Source organism: Sander vitreus, chromosome 7, assembly GCF_031162955.1.
Source record: "Sander vitreus isolate 19-12246 chromosome 7, sanVit1, whole genome shotgun sequence".
Taxonomy (NCBI): Eukaryota; Metazoa; Chordata; class Actinopteri; order Perciformes; family Percidae; genus Sander; species Sander vitreus.
Genome location: NC_135861.1, coordinates 28,466,853 through 28,488,378, shown reverse-complemented (window position 1 = coordinate 28,488,378; position 21,526 = coordinate 28,466,853). Strand labels below are relative to the sequence as shown.

Genomic DNA, 21,526 nt, shown 5'->3' with positions numbered 1-21,526 from the left:
TCTTCAGTTTTTTTTAATTTTTGGTTTGATGCAAGCTCCGTGGTCATGCTTTTTGCAAGAATTATATTTAAGCTCATTTGAATTTACAAATTTGATTAACACTGCATTTGTCAGCTTCTTGTTGTCCTGCTAAGTGACGACATTTTCATTTTCACTATACTGTTATTCTCCGCTCTTGGTCATGTCGACTGGTATTTGAGATTGCGCTTTATAAACATTTTGTGTTCTTTTTTGGATTTTATCTTTTCACTTGTCACGGACGGTTACTATTTCCCAACACTTTGAGTTGGGTGATCAAAGAAAACGACTTTTGATCGTCTGTCGCCAGCTCTTCAGCTGCACTGGCAGAAATAAACGTGTCAAGCTTTAACTTATCCTCACAAAAAAACAAAAAAAACATACTCCTAACCCCTGCAGCTCTAATTGAGTGTAACTCCCAGAAACCTGTGAACACACATGCAAAACTGAGTAGATCATAAATCAGGCTTCTATAGACAGCCGCTGCCACCCCACCCCTGCCAGAGCCTCCCCCAAAGGAACTAGTGGTTTCCGTGAGCTGGCTGGAAATCAACCTTTTCTTTATGATATTGTTGTACCCACCATCCGGACTTTTTGCTTCTTCTTTTTTTTTTTTAATCATCTGAAAGTTAGTTGAAGTCCTTATCAAATGAAAAAGTGTCAATAAGGTATTGTATAGGGAAATGGAGCTCGGTGTGTTTCAGCTGTCAGCAACTGTTAGCTGTCTCTCATGCGCAGATCACAAAGTTAAATGTGCTGTCAGCAAGTCCTCAGCTAGAAATAGACGTGTTGAGGTTAGCCTGAGAAGCACCGCCACCCCCTGCTGCCCAGTAGAACGTGGATCCATCAAACAATGTGAACACATATCAAATCTGAGCGTAAGATGTGTAATGAAGCACATTTTCAGCTTTTCAAGGTGTTGGAATCTGCTATGAAACAAAAGGAGCCATAAGCTAGTCTTTATCTGCAAGACTGCATTAATAACACATGTGATGTTGATGTTATTTGGTCATATTTAGCTGCCAGGCTGCAGCAGTGTGCAATGCAGAGGTCTGGGCTGCCTTCCTTTTTTTATTTTTTTTGCAGAGAGTTATAGCTTGATGTTTTCTGAACCTAAGCTCTTAGTGCGTGACCTCTCCCAGAGGCCCAGAGTCCCGGGCCGGTATCTTGACATGTTAGCCTGCCACCGCCTGCTAAAGAAGAGTGTAGATGCCCCAGAGGTAAATGAAAACATTTGGTTCTTGCCAGACCTGTTCACATCTCAGCTGGGCCACATGAGCTGGCAGGTGACGCGTGTACAGAGGAGAATCGGAGACCGCAGCGGTGGCCTACTTCTTTTCTTCCACACAGGCCGCGCAGGCCACAACCCAGAAACACAGATGAATATGTTCTTGGCTCACAAAACACCACGGTGAAACTGACAAAGCCTGACCTGCATCCAGGTGAAATTCAGGCTGTATCTTTAGCCACTTAATGCTTAAGGATTGGTTTCATTCACTTCCTGTGCATAGCATAGTGCTTCTAGTTCTTCACTGTAACGTTTTGTATTTAAAGGTTATCCAGTGGCTGTGTTCCCGGTCATCCTCCCTTTTGTCATTTTCAGAAATAGACTTGACATTGTGTCACCATCTCATATCAACATCTGCAATAACCAGACAATCCACATTCAAGTCCCATTGGGAAGTATGATTGCAATTAAAAGTGCCCGGCAAATGTTAATTAAGTTAAATACTTAAAACTGGAAACAGCGAGTTTCAAATGTTTTTTTTTTTTTTTTTTTCATTCTTTGTTTAAGAACTGAACTCTTTTTTTTATAACATCTACAACTGATTAAATAGAACACAATTGTTACATTGGAAAACTACATTTTCCACCATGTGTTATTCACACTGAGCTTCTCTGCCACATCATGCTGTTGGTAACTGTTTGGATGTTCTCCACTTGACTTGAATTCTTGTGGTGGATCACACCGCGGTTCATCGGGTTATTAAATCAGAGGGAATAACAGGCCGAGTTCTGGCCATTCTCGTGATTGATGAGCCAAGCTTTATTTGCTGAGGCGGTGTGTTTGTTCCTGTGTAATTGTCTACCAGATGGCTAAGCTAACTGTTCTTAAATGCCTTCAGACCTGCAGGGGTCCTGGGTCTCAACATTTGCACTGCTAATGACATTATGCCTGCAAACATCTCATTTTTGGGTTTTTTTTCCCCTTTGCTTTTCTGATCTCCCAATGTTCAGTATCAGAATGGCTCTGCACGGCATTTAGCTCAAATTATCTCCTCTGTACGATTGTTTTTTTTTTTTATTTGTTCAAAGTATGTGTTTTGCAGTCGCTCTGTTGGTACGCTCCTTTGCGAAAATGAGCCTACTCGAATTTGAAGGGAGATGAGGGGGGGGGGGAGCGCAGGACTTCACTCTACCTGTGAGGAGTCAGATTGGAGGAGAAAATGGATCTAGGTGGCAGTGCGAGTCATCAATCACAGCCCCTCAAGGGGAGCTGCAGCTAAAGCTGCTCTGAAGTGCTATCTGTCAGCTGCTCCGATCCAGCCGGGGGACCAGAGAGGGGCTATATCGCCACCCATCAGCACATACCCAGCACACAACTGCCATGTAAACATGTGCAGGTGCTCCTGTCAAAATAACCCCTGTCCCAGTTCTCGAGGTCGAGCATATTTTCACATATGGTCAATCGGCCTTCTCATTGGCATGTTTTTCAGAAAATATCTCCGGATGCTGCAGTTCCTGTAATAGCTTTTTGATTGTTAACGGTGTTGGGTGGTTTATTGTAATTTAAAATTGAGTGTACTGTTTCTCCTGCTTTCCCCCGTCCCTCCCATCCCAACCCTGAATAAAGCCACCAAGTGCTTCTCCACAGATGTCGAGCCACGTCTGTCGATACCTCTCAAGATGGATAGTTGTTCTGCATGCTTATTGATTCGGCACAGGCTAGAGATATAAGTATCATTTGTCATTTCTGGAATTATTTGGAGTCCTAGTTAAAACCCAGAGTGGGAGGGAGATGGCCATGCCTCGGGGGGGGGGGTTGGTAGTTGGTGGGGGAGTAGCGAGTTGTCTGGGCTTTGATGAATGACTGCACGGGTTTTTGGTTTTTACTGCGAGCGCCGGCCCTTTAGCTGCTATTTGCTTTCACCATGGTCCAAGAAAAACAATACGATGGGTCCAAGGACTGAGCAGCATCGTCCTGTCATGTAGCGTAGCACAGCGAGCAGGGTGGTCCAGGCAGAAGAGTCAGGAGGAGGGTAGGCCTTGGACACTACATGCTGCTTTTCCAAAAAGACCCAGTGGGTTGCAAGCCGTCCTGCTGCTCTGTGGTCCCAGCTGACGGCCCCGAAACACATGCTATGAATTTGAATATTTAGCATCCAGCATCTACAGTGTAACGACAAAGAGATTTTTCTTGTTTGTTTTTTATTTTTTATTTTAAAAGAGCAAGACATAAGTGGAAGGATGTTGTTGGGTAACAGAAGCTCCAGTGTATCCCCTGTGACTTTGATTATGTCCTGTTTTGGGCATCAGGCCAGCAGAGCTGGCTTCATTACTGTATGGATCATCTTTTAAGACCATTTAAGATCAACGAGAGCTATTGTCCCCTAATGACAGAGACTCCCAAGAAGTTCATTACACTCAAACTCTTTGATTCATTTAGCCTAACAGTCAGTTTCACTCTTTTGGATTCTTTTTTTTGTGTGAAATTGTTTAATTTTTATTTTAAAGTATGACTTGAAAGTTGAGTCAAAGCGGGGGGGGGTTGGAGTTTGGTGAGGGGAAAAAGTGTTTAACAGAGGAACATGTTTAACAGCAACAACAGAGAAGAGAAGAGAAACCTTAGACACGTGAATGACAAGTAATTATTTTCCTTGTCCATCAAACTGTGTTTTGATGCAAGCATGCGATCAAACATGATATTAACAACTTCAAGCCTTCAAATGAAAATGATTCTGAAAGTGTGAGCTTTTGTGTTGCGCTGCAACATGAAACGTGCGCACACACACACACACACACGCACGCACACTGGGCAGAGCGGCCTTTTGCCTGACCAATGTTATTGCCACAGCTTTTCAATGCTAGATGACCATTGTGTATTCATTTCCATTTTAGCTTGCCAAAATGTTCTTCTCACAGCAGGAGAGGGATGGAGAGAGAGAGAGAGAGGGAGCGACAGCTTTGTGTGTCTTTCAGTGTTTGTCGGTGAATATCCCCATACGCAGCGGGCTGACCGACTGCCCCGAGTCTCCCTGCATAGCCGTCAAACAGGACGGCACACCGAGCCCGCTGTATTGTCATCACTTGCCCTTTCTCACTTGGCCAGAGCAGAATGAACCACTGTATCCTACTCCAAAATACAAAGAATCACTTCATTATTTAGCAGTTTTGCATTGTGCAGCAGAAGCCTCCTACAGAAGAAGCCCTTTTGAACCGGGTTGTAAAAAAAAGTTTGAATAATTCAAAACAATTATGTGTATGTAGTTTATTGAAACACATGCTTGCTACAGTATGTCATGAAAGAGGGTATTTGCATTAGTAGGGCAGTCGTCTCCATTTTGTTTGCCAGAGCAGTGAGAGGACAGACAACAGAGGCCCTGCTTAATCCCTTTGGAGAACTAGTGCATGAATTGATATATCCTCCTCTCTCTCCGCCTCTCTCCCCTCCTGCTAATGTCTTTCCTAGAACTTGAACAAACAGCCTGTGCGTGTAGGACACATAAGACAGATGTTTAGGATTACTTTCACCCCATTGCTCTATTGTGTGCACTTTAAGGGAGCTCAGCTGATGTGGAATGCCACTCATTCAGGCTCTGTGCTCCTACAGGGCACCTCCTGGTTATCAAAGTGCCATCTGCACTCAAGACGCCATTCTTTAACAGCGGCATGTTTGGGAAAATTATTCAATGGCATGTTTTTTTTTTTTTAGCATTGTAACCTCTGTTACTGAAGACTATTAGTGTTTAGCTTACGCGTGTACATAACCCAGCAATTCCTATTTGTTTTTCCTTTAGAGAAATAAAGCTAGCCTCTTTCTCCCTGTCTCAGTTTGTGTGTGTGTGTGTGTGTGTGTGTGTGTGTGTGTGTGTGTGTGTGTGTGTGTGTGTGTGTGTGTGTGTGTGTTTACAGATGTAGAAACAAATGGGCCTGACCCACATTGATATTGTTGAGGGGTGACATTATCTTTTAGCAGAGCACTTATCTAATCTGGCTGCTGTGGGAAGCCGGAGGAAGTGGCTATGGGACAGGGGCCTGGGATACTGCATCTTTAATTACCATTGATATCGCAACAGAGAAGGGATAGAGGAGCTAGCGGGGGGGGGATGGAGGAAGGAAAAGAGGGGGAGAGTTGAGAGAGGGAGAAGACCCGTGTTCACTTTTTAATTAAGGCTCCGTAGTGTAACTCGTCAATGTACATTATTGGAAGAATGAACGTCAATGCCATTGCTTTTTCTCCCCCTCCTTTATCTCTGTCAATGATTCAAAGACATGATTTATGGTTCGTCTCCGTCTTTCAGGATCATCCATCAAGCGCTGGCTCTGCCGCAGCGCCACCCGTTGTAAATCATTCTGAAAGCCTGTCACTCATTTCCATTAACCGTTCCTCTGTCGCTCTGGTCTCCGCCTCCCTCAACCTCCTCCCCCCCCACCCCCCACCCCCCCATCCACCCCTCTCTCCTCCCCCTCGGTGCACAACCTACAGCCACGCAGGGTATCAGTTCCGTGCCGCTGCTTCGTCCGCCTACCTTCTTTTCAATAAATTAACCACTTTCTCCCATGCAATGAATAAAAAGGCTCTGCACTCGTCTTGCAGTCGGCACCTACTCCTCCTCCATTACAGCCCAACACCTTACAAATGTCACGCCGCTGACTCGTAGGCTAAATGAGGATATAGCACAGAGAAAAATGTTTTTGTTGCACTGACTTTTTCCTGATGGCAGTATTTGAACAGCTTTGAAATGTTTGCATTGTGCTATTAATGAACATATATCCCACACATGCAGGGCGCTGCGCCTGGATTTTATTATGTTTCAATTATTGTAGGTCGACTTGTGCATAATTTCACCAAAAATGTAACGCTCAATAATAGCCCATGTGCCTAGGTGAGACTGTGTTCACATTGTTTCTTTTGTGCATTCATTCTGAGAAGCACTGAATTCTGGTTTAACAGTTGCTGGAAACAATATTATGCCTGTAATTATTCCATGTAGTAAAAGCACACTAGGTGGGCAGTGGAAAAAAAAAGGGCAGTGCTGCCTTTAAATGCTGTTGGTTTTCTGTAAATTCTACTGGTAGTTTAATTCAGACACTCGAACAATGACTGTAGTCTTTAACCAGTTTTTATAGAAACAGGTCTTATGAACAGAAATAATTGGCTCAATGGAGTGACTGTCAATCTCTTACAATGGTTGATGTGCCTGCTCTGGGGAGCCCAATTCACTGGCTTCTTTTTTTATTCTAATCAACATCTAGATATCAACACAGCAGAATACCCACAAACAGCAGAAAGCCTGTTTTGAGGGAAAACTTTCAACTATTGGGTGCCAACACATTTCAGTATTTGGGCAGCCATTGTTCTCAGAACGGGCTGTCAAAGTGACAATGCGCACCAGGCAAATCCAGAAGTTAGCACTTTTCAGAAAACAGCGGGCCCTAATCATTTAACGGAGGACACTTGACAACAAATTTGCCATTAAAATGAATCTGAATAGGAGGGAGCAAGGCTGTTTTGAAGCATTTTTGCCTCTCTTACTGGTGCTCGTCTTGTCCCACAGAGCTCTAGGTTTGGCGGCTTGCTTCTCTCTTTTTATGCTTGCCATGGAGCAGCCTTTGGTCCCACTGGAAACTGACAGTACCACGCTTCAGCTGCAAATTCACTCTGTAGCCTCATTGTATTTAATGAAGGGAAAAAGTGGCAATCTACTATTAATGAACTTGGAATGTAAAAGAATGCCTCCCTTTGCTGAAAACTGCATAAAACTGCTTGTACAAGGAAAGCATTGGCTGGAGCCCATCCAGAATCTAATGAAAGATCCATACAGGGACAGAGCGGGCGGGAAGAGTTAGTGAAATGCAGATTGTTTTAATAGAATACACACAGTCTCTTCCAGCTGTACTATCAGATTTATCAAGGCCTGACCTTGATGGAGGGCTGCTGTTGTTTGGGAGGGCCAGTGTTTAGAGTTCATGCAAAGTTTATGATGCAGGGACTGTATGTACTGTATATACGTCTACTGATCTCAGGGGAAGATTAAATGGAACAAAGAGTGAAGGAGACTTGCTGCTGATACTTATATCATGAAATAACAAACAAGATCACAAGGGAATAAATGTAATATTAAAAACAATTAAATCCTGGATATTGCCCCTCAGATGCAAAATAAAACCCAATCACATGATGGAGCAAATGTTTACAAAGCATCAGACAATGATTGAATTGGAATTGAAAAGCTCTTTATTTGGTCGGGCCAGTGGGCATGAAAAACAAACAGCACGTTAGGAGAGTGAAGGCCATCATACCTTTCACTCATTATCTCATAAAACTAGAACAAAGGCCTTATGTGTGCAAGGCAGTGGTCCTTTAAACGATAGCCCACTTTCCTCCGTGCTGCCACGCAAACATTCCTGACTGACATTCAATCAGGGAAATTTGAACCACAGCAAGATGGTCTTTTATTAGTACCGCCCTGTTTGCTCGACTGGTCAGCTCCAATATGCGAAGCGGTTTTGAGTGGCGTGCTGTAAGATGATGGGTTCACTCTCTGATAAGGGTGAATGAGGGGTAAACTGCTATTCTGCAGAAAGGAACCATCAGACCTCATCATGTCGCTCCTGGAGAGCTGTGTCACAGGCTCTTCAGAAACCAAGTGACAGAGCGGCGCGAGGCTGCTCCCCATCCTGCTAGTGGAAAACACACCGGGGCTGAAGCCGCCCTGCTTCTGCTCCGCCAACTGGAACTTTGTATCAGCCAGGGCAGAAAAGATCATCTATAATCTGACAAATATACACTGAGGCTTTTAAGCCTCTGCAGTTTTAATGTTATCCTACATGCTCGACCCAAATTGTTTCTATTTACCTTTCCTTGTTAGCAGAAGAGGACAAATAGGAAACGGCTTTGTACTGTATATTTTTATCTGCTGACACACAACCGCACAATACAGCTGATTTAGTGGCCAGCGGTTTGTTCACCCAAATTACAAAAAGAAGCAAACCCATATTTTCTCACTTATCTTTAGTGGTGTCTAGCCATGCAGATAGTTTGGGATTTTTTTGGCCCAGATTTTGAGAGATCTGTTGTCAGTAGAGTGGAATTTACTTTGGAGCTCACAGATTTTCAGTATTATTAAAAGTATTCAGACTATTTACTTAAGTAAAAGTAGTACAATGTAAGTACACTATAAGTAAAAAAAACTGATATATGTATCAAAAGTAAATTAATATTATTGCTGCATTAACATGTTAGCCATACTTCAATGTAGTTTCTTGAGGTGGAGCTAATTTTAACTCCGTCATATACTTCTGGGTAGTTTAATCTATAACAATGCATCATATTTTATAAACTGTTCATGTTTCACATAATTGTAACTTCAAATAAATGTGGAATTAAACATGCTGTAGGTAGGATTGCGAAGATCCAGGACTTAGCCAAAAAATTTGAACATCAACAACTTCTCAGTCCCTCCCCCCCTTTCCGCTAAATGACCTGCTTCATGTAGTTCTACTGGAACATAGGGTCAGTTTCAGCAAATATGACAGAAAGTTAGTTTTATAAGGCTTACCTACTGCACCTTTTAAAAGTACAATATTTGTCCTCTAAAAAGTAGTGGACTTAAAATGTAAAGTATGAAATGGATACTCAAGTAAAGTAAAACTACTTCCAAATTGCACTTAGCTACTATGCTTAGTTATTTTCCACCATTGCAGATTTGAAAAGAGACTCAAAACCAGGACAGATAAAACCAAAGGTATCTGCATGTCTAAACATCCAACAGGTCTGACACAAATTCTACATTCATGACGATGGTAATGTTCAGCTATTCTCAAAACTTTCAGAGAAGTTTCAATTCAGTTAAATGTTTATTGTTGAGCTTGTGGTAGGTGATGGTGAGCTGTTGTATTGGATTGCATTATATTGTACAGGTGTACCTAATAAAAGTGTGTACATCCTTTGTACTTTGGGTGAACCAACTCTTTAACAAATGTCCTACTTAAGACTGGTTCTATCCATGTATGTAATGATATCTAGTACACAGATAGCAAGGATGCACCTGTCGTTGTGTTGGTGGTCTGGTAAAGGTCTGTGAGACAGAATGGGAATGTTGTGTGTATAATTGTCTCCGCCGGTGCTGATAGGGGACTCTTTGGTGCGATGCAACACCAGGCACGCTGCATGTGATGCGGAGGCTGTGGCACGTTCAAAGTGATGACTTAGGTGCTGGAGTGCAGATTGCAATGCTCTCCCAGCGCTCACTTCCAATTAGGCAGCAGGCCGACTGATGCATCTCGGAGCAGAAGCTTCTAGTAGGCATCAAAAGGAGCCGCATCGCTTGGTGACATCACGGAGGGAAGGGGTTCCTGGAGCTTCAGGCAGGGCAATCTGATGTGGCTCAGTAAATATCACGATTAGCGTCCATGCGTAGACAGACTTTTAGAAATTCCCACATTTGTATCATTGCATAAAAATACCCCAATAGCTCAAACTAAACATGCTCAAAGGCTGTGACTGCCTTTGGATATATATTTTTGTGTTTATCGGTGTGTCTGTTGTGCATTCCAAAGTTCTCTGTGTTTTTAGTTAACAGAATGTTGGTTGTGAAAACATTTTTTGATTAATTGCCATAATTATTGTGATCATTTTTGCCCAAATGAACAGCCAGATGGCAGGATATGGTGTCATATTTGCGATCCTATCATTAATCTGGCTCTAGGTCCATCTGAGCACATTGTGCCGATTGCTGTGTTCACAATCTGTCCTCAAGTTGTCTGTGTCTTTTTTGAGCTGCAAGCTTTTATTTGATTATATTAGACTATAAAATATTAAAGTTGAGGGTGTATGAAAGCAAGGCATTTATCTGCATGAATAGCTTGTGTTTAGTGAAGTACGTAATGCACTTTAAGTAACATCTCCTTCATGCATACAAAAATTAACATGAGTGTTTCCGTCTCATGGTTTTGTAGTGAAAGCTTCAGAAAGATCTGACAAAACCACTTTGTTCGTGGCTGCTTTTAAACCCACTTTGCATTATCTAACCTATGGATTGTCCTTTGTACCACAGTGTGTACCACAATACTGTTAATAACCATCTAATGGCATAGACTCAGTTAAAGCGTGGCTGCAGAGTTTTGAAGTCTGTTAAGGACGTCATTTAGAAGTATCGAAAATGGAATGATGGGCCAGGTGGGAACTAATGACGCAATCCTATTTTAAAGCAAGTCAAAAAACTATTTCATTCTGTGATATCAATTAACCTCCAGACAAAGTTTGTCAAAGGGAGCAGTCTGAATGGGATTGTTCTCTCTTTACTCTGCGGTGTCCTTGGGCTCGGGGAGACTGTTTCCTGACAGGGAACAGTGAAGAGAGGTGTTTACAGATCTTTACAGATGGCTCCGGGGCTCAGAATTAGCTCTTCGCTGTTTCTCATGTGATTCAGTTCAGGCTTAACTTCAGATGTGTCATCAAGACTATCACCAGGATGTCTAACAATATATCTGTTTGATCTTGACGTGCACCGCTCACTGAGTTAGTCAGATATCACTGTCAAATATTAAACCTTGTGACATGTGTGTTTCATTCTAATGATAGCTCACTGAAAGACAATCACAAACCATGGTGGCTTTTAGAAACACACGCCATCGTGTTTCCAACATCGCAAAAAGCTTCACAACTTTGGAATTATGTTTTGTACACCGAGTACTTTCTGTCATCACACCTATTTATAACAAAGGATGAGCACGGTGACTAAGTGTTTTTTAAATGTACAGACACAATTAATTGGGCACATTGCTTCCATGATGTGAGTGAAAACAGGGAGGAGAAACAGATGATAGTTACTGAGACAGCCTGATCCTGACCTGCTTTGTTAGCGTGTTTCTCTGCCTATCCAGCAGGCCTGCCTTTTCTCTCTCTCTTCTTTACATGGCATAAATCCGGGAGATGAAAATGTCATGGAGCAGGTTCATTTTGCAAAGAGGTTTTGATTGCCATGCGCGTGTAATTGATTGTTCCAAGGACAGGGGGAAATCTAGAAATGTCATAACAGTCCTGCTTAGGTCGGTCCCACCACAAGGCAATCAATGAGAAGTAAAAAGAGGTATTGATTTGTGAGCAACAAAAACTGTAGCTTGAGACAACCGGAGAGCGCTGGGGAAAGTGGCACAGACGTGCAGACCTGTCACTGGCACCTATGAATTACCCAATCTTCTCTGAAGATAGCGTTACCTCGGATACTCTCAAAGTCCTGCGCTGGGTATTGCAGCTGTCCATTAGCTAAGCTCCTCAGGCTGCTAACTCTCTCCAGCTTGTCAGATTAATGGAGGAAATGTTGACCTTCCAGGGGATAAATGTTGATGTTCTCAAATTTACAAAAGTTTCTACTGGCATGTTAACACTGGAAACAGAATGCCCTTTTACAGCTGGCACACACACATTTCTAAAATGATTGACACATTTTGAATAGACTCACTTACTGTACACAAGGGAGAGGGGATTGTACTCTATGAAGATACTAACGCTTAAAGCTAAGTTGTAAATATATTGTCATGTAAGCCTTTAGCAGCGATCCAGTTGGACAGCAGGCTGCTGTGAATGTTGCAGTAAATGTAATCTATTTCTTATACAGCTAGCTGGTTTATCTAGATGTGAGGGAAACAGCATTTGGCTGCTTCTGTAAACCCAGGCCTTGCTATGCCAAGAGTCTTCTCTAACGGATGAAGGTTATAAACACTTCAACTGCCTGATTTATGATGGACACCTCAGGTTTTTTGACCTTTGCATATCTCTGTCTGAAGATATAAATTTGTAGTGACACAGATTGGAGGCTTTACAGCAGTTTATGACATGCTAAATCTCAGGCCAGGCATGCCAGCCTCTTGTTTTGTAAGGCTAGTTAGGCAGGGAGTTGCCTTGCCTGAACTCCCAGACAACATTTCCAAAGCAGGCATGTTTTTGTTATGGGAATGTTGTAAAAGTTGTGAAAAAATGTGCTTGACAGTAAGCAATTGCTGCTCTCAGTCTTGGTTTGCACGGTGACGCACCACTTATGCTTTGAACAATGATGTTTGATGAGGCGTATCTACAGTTTATTCTGTATTCTTTGACAAACTTGTTTCTTGTATAATTTAATGACCTTTTCAGGGTGTTGTCTGTTGTTGTGGCATTGTCCTTGAATCTGATCATGTATGGAAGGGTAATACAGCTTGGCATGGCAGCAGTACTTTGGTAGACCAAGAGCTGGCAAAGCACGGTTACAAATGGTGTGAGAAGCAGAGTTAGACATGCGGGTATCTTGGAGTGATCCCTGCCAGAAGGTTAATTGGTGCCTCTGGATGTCTGCTACTTAGGGCATCTGATAGAAAGGCGTAGAACAGCAGGAAGGGCAGCTGTTAATCTCTGTCAGTTCCATCCTCAAATACCACGATAAGGCACAAACATTCACATTAAAATTGATATAAGTGGTTATTTCCAGGAAACGGTACGTAGTCTTTGTGAAACACATTCATCTTACACAGAGGGTAGGTGAAACTGAACTGCATGTATTAGTGAATTCTAAGCTACATATAATATGCAGGAAATAGCCTTCACATGGTGGTGTGTACTAGGAATGAGCCATTTCTATTTAACCATCACTGGGCTGGAAAAATGCTCATCTCCCCACTTTGGTGTGCGTTCTTCCCAGTCCTTCAGTTTTAGTGACGACTTTAAAGAGAGAGGACATCAACTTGGAGCTTGTCATAGCCAGTGGTGTTCTCCTTCACTGTGAATGCTATATATAAAACCATAAATAAAACATACCTCTGTGCTCTTGACAACTCTCTCCCTTAGCATCAAGGGTGTTTTGGAGGCCATCACCGATCTCGGTTGGCAAATCAAAACGTCTCTCTTGCGGTGGATCAAGGTCTTAGCACATTGGGGCACACACTGTGTGTGTGTGTGTGTGTGTGTGTGTGTGTGTGTGTGTGTGTGTGTGTGTAGGCTCTTGTTCACGAGGCCCCATTCTCTATGTTTGTTTTGAAAGTCCGAATCCCATCTCCATCCATTAGCTGGCAGGCAATTCCCCTACAGGGTTTCTCTTGAGGCACTTGTGAAATATTGATAAATATTAAAAAAAAAATCTTATTTTCAGAAGGCAAAAAAGGGAAGACATTCTATGGGCCGCCCAGTGTGGGACTCCTGAGTGCTCAGCTTCAGCCATCCCCCTCATGGAATGCCCTCTATTCAGAAGAGAAATATTAACCACATGAAATGCATAAGTGCCTGGACAGGGCTGTTATGTCCTATTCATATTTAACTCAGAGCACATCTGCCACGTCTCTCCGAAAATGCACATTTTCCAGCATGACTGTGAGGTGAAAAATATCTCGGATATGAGACAACACCGACAAACTGCATTTATTGCAGGATGTCTTCAAAAGATATGCAAGCATTGATTGTGATATTGTTGTGCGGGTTGCCAGTTGTTTAGATTGTGAATAATCTGGAATAGTTATTGTCAGAAAGGACACTTTAATCTTCCGTGGCTGTTGTTCATATTATGTCGAGCAGACCCTGCAGCCACGTGAAAAGCCCTCTATGCTGAGTCAGAGTTTCCACTAATTGGATGATGGGAAATGTGTCAATTAGAAATACTGTTGTTTAATTATCTGTTAATTGAAGCAATAATGTTTGTGCTCTATGAGTTGGGAGAATGAACAGGTGAATAATGAAAGAAGTAATTGCTGTTTATGAAACTGTCAGCGAAAATATAATGACGTGACAGATTGGCAGTCATTTTTAGTTTTTTTTTTTTTTTTTCTTCTAATTGTCTAGTTTTAACATGATAATTGAATCAGCTTTTCCACCAGCATGATCAACATCTTCATCAGCATTCACATTTGCAACATATTTAGATTTTGCTAAATGGCTACTTGTCTTCTGAAGTTATGTTTTCTCATCTTTTTTTCAGACGAGCCTTTTTAATTTATTGATAGAGCAATGCAGGACATTAAAATATCTGAGTTTGTGTTAAGACATTCTTTACACATGGCTTCAGGGAAGTTGAGATGTTTTCCAGAACAGAAGGCTTACATTTTCATTGCAGTTTTGAGGCGTCCATAATCACTACGGAATAGGTCATTTACTATAACACTTAGCAGGCCCCAGACGAATCAATTTCCTTTTGTCACTCAGTGGCCAATGATTGTAGTAAACATCTCAACTTGAGGCCAGAAAAACCTTGGACACAGCACTAAGTCAATGGCCTGTCGTGAATCACATGGTGCTGTTACACCAGCAGCAGTCTGTTAGTAAAGACATTATGTCCAGCTATACTCTCCAACCACCCAAGGCACAAAGCAGCCGCCATTATGTTGTCTTAAATGGCTTCTGTGACTTCTCACAAAAACATTGTGTACTTGATGCCGCATGTGGATTTTTTTCTAAATATTGTACCTTGGAAATTAAATTTCATTAAACTACTGTCATACAGCGTGTGCCAATGTCATTAATCTCCATGTCTCTGTCTTTTCTAGTGTATGAAGACGGTGTTCTTCAGGACTCCATCCCCGAGGAAGACGCTAAGAACGACACTCAGACTGAAGAGGAATGCTCGGAGAAGACCAGCCCCAAAGTGTCCGAGGACAGAGAGCTAGACAACAAGAGCACCAACACTTACAGCAACCAGAACTCTCCCATTAGTGTCCTTTCCAATCAAGAGGCCGAGTTGGAGTCACGCCTTAGCGACACCAGTGACAGACTCTCAGACTTCAAAACCTCCTCGCCACCTGAGAGCAAGAGGGATGACGAAAGCCCAAGCTCCAAACATAAAGAGGAGACGGGCGGCAGCTTGGAGAAGATGAGGGCAGCCTATGCAAACTTTCTTTCTGATTCCTACTGGACGGGAATAGGGATGGACTTGAAAATTGGCAAAAACACCAGCAAAGCCAACTGTGACAGCACCAACGGAAGCACCAAGAGTGAGTTTGACTGGCACCAGGATGCGCTCTCAAAGACTTTTCAGCAGTCCCACTCCCCAAAGCCTGCATCCAAACCTAACCTCTTTAGCTCTGTCCACCTGTTCAGGCAAACCACCAAACCCTGTGGCTCAGTGTTCACAGGAGCCAGCCGATTTCGCTGTAAGGATTGTAGCGCCGCTTATGACACTCTTGTGGAGCTGACCGTCCACATGAACAAGAGTGGACACTACCAGGACAACAACCACAGCAAACAGAGTAATTCCTCTGCTTCTTCCTCTAAATCTAGGAAACGAAATTTCCAAGATATGGAAGGAAAAGAAGATGCACAAAAAGTTTTGAAGTGCATGTTCTGCGGCCACTCTTTTGACTCGCTCCAGGATTTGAGCGTCCATATGATTAAAACTAAGCATTACCAAAAGGTGCCTTTAAAAGAGCCAATCCCCGTCATCACACCCAAATTGTTGCCACCAACAAAGAAACGGGCCTTTGAAACGGTGAGACCTTGCTCCCCTGACTCTACGACTGGTATATCTGGCTACACTGAGGCACAAAGGGCCGCCGCCATTTCAAATGCTAACAATAATCGCTACGGCTATCAGAACGGAGCGAGTTACACTTGGCAGTTTGAGACGTGCAAGTCTCAGATTCTTAAATGCATGGAGTGTGGAAGCTCCCATGACACCCTTCAGCAACTCACCACACATATGATGGTTACCGGACACTTCATCAAAGTCACAAACTCAGCCTCTAAAAAGGGTAAACAGTTAGCGCTTGATCCCCTGGCCATAGAAAAGATCCAGGGTTTAGCTGAGCCTGCTGCCAGTGACACTGAGGGAGAAAAGGTTTCTCCAAAAAATCCTTCCCCCGGGAGCAGTGACAAGGATAGCCAGGGGGAAGGTACATCAGACAAAATGGAAGAAACTGAAGCTAAGGATGACAAGCAAGAGAGTGAGGATCAAAAGGCAGGCAATGGGACTTTTAAGTACCCTTATCTCCGTGAGGAGGATCTTGAACAGGACTCAGGAGGAGGAGGGGACATTCTTAAATCTTTAGCCAACACAGTGGCCTCTGCCATCAATAAAGCGCAAACAGGGACACCAAGCTGGAGTGCCTATCCGAGCATTCACGCTGCCTATCAGCTCTCCGGCATCATCAAAAGTGCCCCTCTCTCTGCATCTCCTCCTACTCAGCTAAAGCAGACATTTAACCACAAGCTGAGACCGATTGCCCCAAAGGGGAAGTTATACCACGGTGCTGTGGGAGTTGAGGCTCCCCAGGGACAGCATCAAAACATGGACATCAAAAAAGAAAAGGTTGGCATTAGCGATGGTAAAGAATGTCAGAATATTAAGTTTGATCTGTTGGAGAATGATGACAGCGATTGTCAGGACGATTCCTCTTCCTCTTCAAAGCTTGATGCAGACTGTATGAATGAAGGGAGTGAAGCGATCAAAGGGAAGTTGAGCCCAGATTTCTCTGACAGAGGCAAGACACCGAGCCCCTCTGCCAGCAACGGACGCGGCACTGCTTCAGAGCCTCTCGGTGACACTCCAACTCTACTTGGCATAAACCCTCTCAGTGCACTGCAGTCAGTTCTAAACAATCATCTGGGCAAGGCAAATAAGCCCAATAACTCAAGAGTAGATAAACTATCGGCTCACACCCAGTCTATTTTTGCTGACATTAACCGTAGCAGCGAGAAACCAGCTTTAATGCTTGGAAATGCCATAAGAAAAAGGCCTGATAACCCCTTTCTCTTTGTGAATGATGACCAACCAATAGACCTGACGAAATCTAAACACAGCAAGCAAAGTTCCTCTCTACTCCAGCCCTCCACCCCGATGCCACAGAAATACGCTCTGTCTGACATCGCAGATATGGTGAAAGTTCTTCCAAAAGCAACAACGCCGAAGCCCTCCATGCCATCAAGGATCCCGACGATGAAACTGGAATCGGATGTCAGGCGCTTTGAGGACGTGTCTGCCGAGGTGTACTCGGTCCACAAGCGTAAAGGTAGACAGTCAAACTGGAATCCTCGCCATCTTCTCATCCTGCAAGCTCAGTTTGCCTCCAGCCTCTTCCAAACCTCTGAGGGCAAATACTTACTCTCAGACCTCGGCCCTCAGGAACGGATGCACATCTCCAAGTTCACCGGATTGTCCATGACCACCATAAGCCATTGGTTAGCAAACGTAAAATACCAACTGCGGAAAACCGGAGGGACCAAATTTCTGAAGAGCATGGACACCGGGCACCCGATCTTTTACTGCAATGACTGTGCTTCCCAGTTTAGGTCACCGGCCTCATTCATTTCCCATCTGGAATCCCATCTCGGGTTCCAAATCAAAGACATGTGCAAAATGCCAGTAGAGCACCAGACGAAGGTAGAGGAGCCAGAACTGTCGAAGGCCCTCGGTGTCAGAGCCACAGAGGCTCTAGTCACGGACGAGGACATTGACTCAAAGTTCAAATGTAAGCTCTGCTGTCGGACATTTGCCAGCAATCACGCAGTCAAACTCCATTTGAGTAAAACTCACAGCAAATCCCCCGACAACCATTCACAATATGTGGAGATGGACAAGGAGTAGTTTTTCATATTATTGTCACTTTTTTTTTCTCCCTTTTCTTCCTTTTTTATTTGAATATACAGGTCAGATATTTCAACAATTTTTTTTTCCAATTCGCTTTGTGTAGTGTGCATCATTATGACGTTTTAAAAACATTTCATGGACAGCAAAGACACACTGGTTAGAAATTGTATAAGGAAACACTAAGAGATACTTTTGCACCCTGCTCAAATGCATCACCAGTAATGAAATGTATTACTGCTTGAAGAAACATAATTGCTGATGTTTGCATGCAATAGCCCTGGCTATGACTACTATTTATTTGTATGATATGTCAAGTTTCAATTGTATTTCAAAGACAAAATAATGGACTCATTGTACTTTACAACTTCTGTGATACGAGTACACCTGCAGAAATGCGCAGCTGTTAAAACAACCTGTACAGTGTATTGCTATGTAAAGATGTTTTGTGTTGCAATGATAGAAGAGGAAAAAAAAAAAGCACTTTAATAAATGTTTAATCACCGGTTTAGACTCAGATTCTGTACATGATTCAAAAATAATTAGACGGAAGAAGAAAAAAAAAAGGATATTTCACATGTAAATATGTTTTAGAAGAAAAACACAACAGTGCGTTTCATGCAACGAGGATAACAGCTGACAACATCTGATAGCAAGACAGATGATACCTGTGATACCTGCACCTTTTTTTACTTATTCAAATAAAGAGTTAACATTTGATAACAGCTTGTTTATCTTTCTTTTTTTTTTTTATCTCTCTTCAATTGTTTGCTTATGAAGATAGCAGCTTTAGTATATTTCTTTTTTTAAATGATTCAAACATGAAGATTTTCTGCTTATCACTGAGATCACTGTTGCACATGCTGACCAACTAATTAAATAATGGACTATATATATATATATATATATATATATATATATATATATATATATATATATATATATATATATATATGATACCAACTAATTCTACTTGATATGACATTTTCTAGGTGTGCAACCTTTGGAAACATTTTATAGAATTATAAGGTACTTTTTTGATTATAACTTGGACGTCACAAAAAGAACTAGGTCATTTGGTAGTAATTATGGAAAACAGAAAATACTTCCAATTAAAAATATTACAATTCATTTCTAGTGAAATCTAAAGTGGTTTTTAGTCAGTTCTTTCAGGTCAGCTGAACATGCACACACTTGAAATGTGTCTACAGGCAAACATATATGGAGCATACAATTAGCAATCATAAATTAATAATGAATTAATGTTTTACTTTGGTGTAAATTGTGCCTTTCTTTCATGGAAAAATCTGATTTGTTTCTATTATAAATTCCAAATGATGTAGATCTTTCCAGCCAACTTCTAAGGAAATGGGCGTCCGGATAGCTCAGTGGATAGAGCAGGCGCCCATATATAGAGGTTTACTCCTTGACACAGCAGGCCCGGGTTGGACTCCGACCTGCAGCCCTTTGCGGCATGTCATTCCCCCCTCTCTCTCCCCCCCCCCCCCCCCATTCATTTCTTCAGCTGTCCTGTCACAATAAAGGCTGAAAATGCCCCAAAAATAACCTTAAAAACAAAATTCTAAGTAAATTATCAGGAAAATATAAAAAAACAAATGACAGACCCATGAAAGAAAGCGTCACCCATGTATATCATATTCAAATCCACGGAGAACTTCAATACAACGTCCCCATACTGTACAGTACACTGCATTCCCCTTTTTTAACCTCATGACTTTTAGATACACTTCAAAGATACATCTTCTTGTCAGTCTTTATTGCTTTTTCTGTGAACGCCGCTGCTGTTGCTGCAAGATGGTATCATAACAATTAAACATATTTTCTTCCAGCTCTATTATTTCAAGGCTATTAAAAATAATTGCCTCCTAAATTCATAAACATTTTATGCAATTCATCTCTTTTCAAGCAATCAAGTCCTCAATTACCTCCACCCATCAAATCTCTGTTTTATATCGGCCAACTGACATTTGATGGCAAATGGGGGGAAAAAGCACATGGGCACTGTGGTGATTTGAATGCGGTGACACCAACTTGCCCCCTATTGTTGGAAATGAGCAGGCAATCACGTTGTTCATCAGATGACTCCTAATGCAGTTAAAGTATTCAGCTATAATTTCTCCCTGCATTTATAATTACTGTCAAAGACCACACACCTCACTGAGCAGATTAAAGCTATAAATTATTTAGTGCCTTTCTTCGCCGATGGATCTCTGATTTGTCTGTAGGGCCATTATGTTTGAGGGGAGCTACTTATAGTATTACAAACTGAAACAAGCATTGTCCTTAAGATGCAGCAATATGCTTTGCAGGGGACAAAAGATGAGAAGATTTGTTAGCTGTTTATGTTTATGAAGTGAAATTAAAGTGAGGCTTTTTACAAACAGAAGAGGACACAGAATACCTTTTTTTTTTTTTTTTTTGAGCATTTATTTCATTTGGACTTTTCCACTGCAATTCTCTATGTAGATACAAATCAATTATTTAGCACATATATATATATATATATATATATATATATATATATATATATATATGGATACAAGTCCACTTTGAGGATTCAGCACAATCTAGTAGAGATTCACCCAGGGCTAACCAAAGACATCAGTGCAATTGCACGAGAAAATGAGTTGTCTATGACCATAATTTGCTCTAATAAGTCAAAGTCAATGTGGGATTTATTGTTAGTACACAAACATGCTAAATGGCTATAATCTAAATTTCAAGCAAACTGTATAAGGTTAATATGATTGGTATCATGCAATCAGCAATCGTTGAAGGTGCATACACTGTAGTGGGTGGAATATCCAAATACACAAATAAATAGAAATATCTGAGTTATTAAATATTGATATACTTCAGGTAACACATACTGTAGCAGGTAATTAAGTGACATAAACCCATAATTCTTTTGATGCTTTATGTGAATTCATTTTGGATGTTTGCATATTAACACAGTTAATCGCACCGTACATCTAACGTGTCATGGCTAATTACAGAACGCAGGCAGCTTTCTGCAATTACACACACACGCGCACGCACACGCACGCACGCACACACACAATCTTGGTTTTAAACGGATAGATTATGAGCGATATTAAGCACAGTTGCATGCTCACACATGGACACAGTTTTCAGGAAAAATATGTGAATATGTTGCAGTACTTTAGATTAGCCAGAACATGGTGATACAGCTTGGCTGTATCTGTCCCGTCAGTATGGTTCCTCTCAATAAAAGAAAGAGAAAAATGCTAAGAGATAATGTAGTTTAAAGTCACATCTCAGACCTTTTCCCTCAAAGAAATCACTCTAAATGTGGTGAAGCTAATTAGAATCTACAGCTCACACATATACCATTTATCCATCTCACTGTTAGCATCATTCATTTAGCTAGCTGTGAAATTGTTTAGAAATGTCTCTCTGTTTGAAGTGTTCACACACCCCACCCCCCCCAGCTTGGAGTTACTTTTTTAAAACAGTTCTAATGACTTCTAATAGCTTAGTTAGTAAAATCAAATTATGCATATAAGTACACTTGCATTGCAGATGCAGTGAAACCCGACCTTCGCAGAATTGACGCTAGCTCGCGTTTGCAAATCCTTTTGTCAATCTGTCATTAAACATGCTATCAAATAATGATAAGTGTACGCTCGTTGCTTGCAATGGCGTGCGGCTCCCTGATGCTGATGTGCTGTAATAGGGCAAATGTGCATCCGCATTTGCCTGCT

At 41.9% G+C, this 21,526-nt stretch overlaps 1 protein-coding gene across 1 annotated transcript in view; it reads left to right on the top strand.

Moving 5' to 3' along the window:
• tshz2 (teashirt zinc finger homeobox 2) overlaps nt 1-18,505 on the top strand; it is a 43,485-nt gene extending 24,980 nt beyond the window's left edge. Inside the window, exon 2 of the mRNA XM_078255812.1 lies at nt 14,749-18,505. Within this exon, the coding sequence (XP_078111938.1) occupies nt 14,749-17,780 (3,032 nt within the window). The 3' untranslated portion in view covers nt 17,781-18,505. The remainder of the gene's footprint in view (nt 1-14,748) is intronic.
• Nucleotides 18,506-21,526: the final 3,021 nt, after the last annotated feature.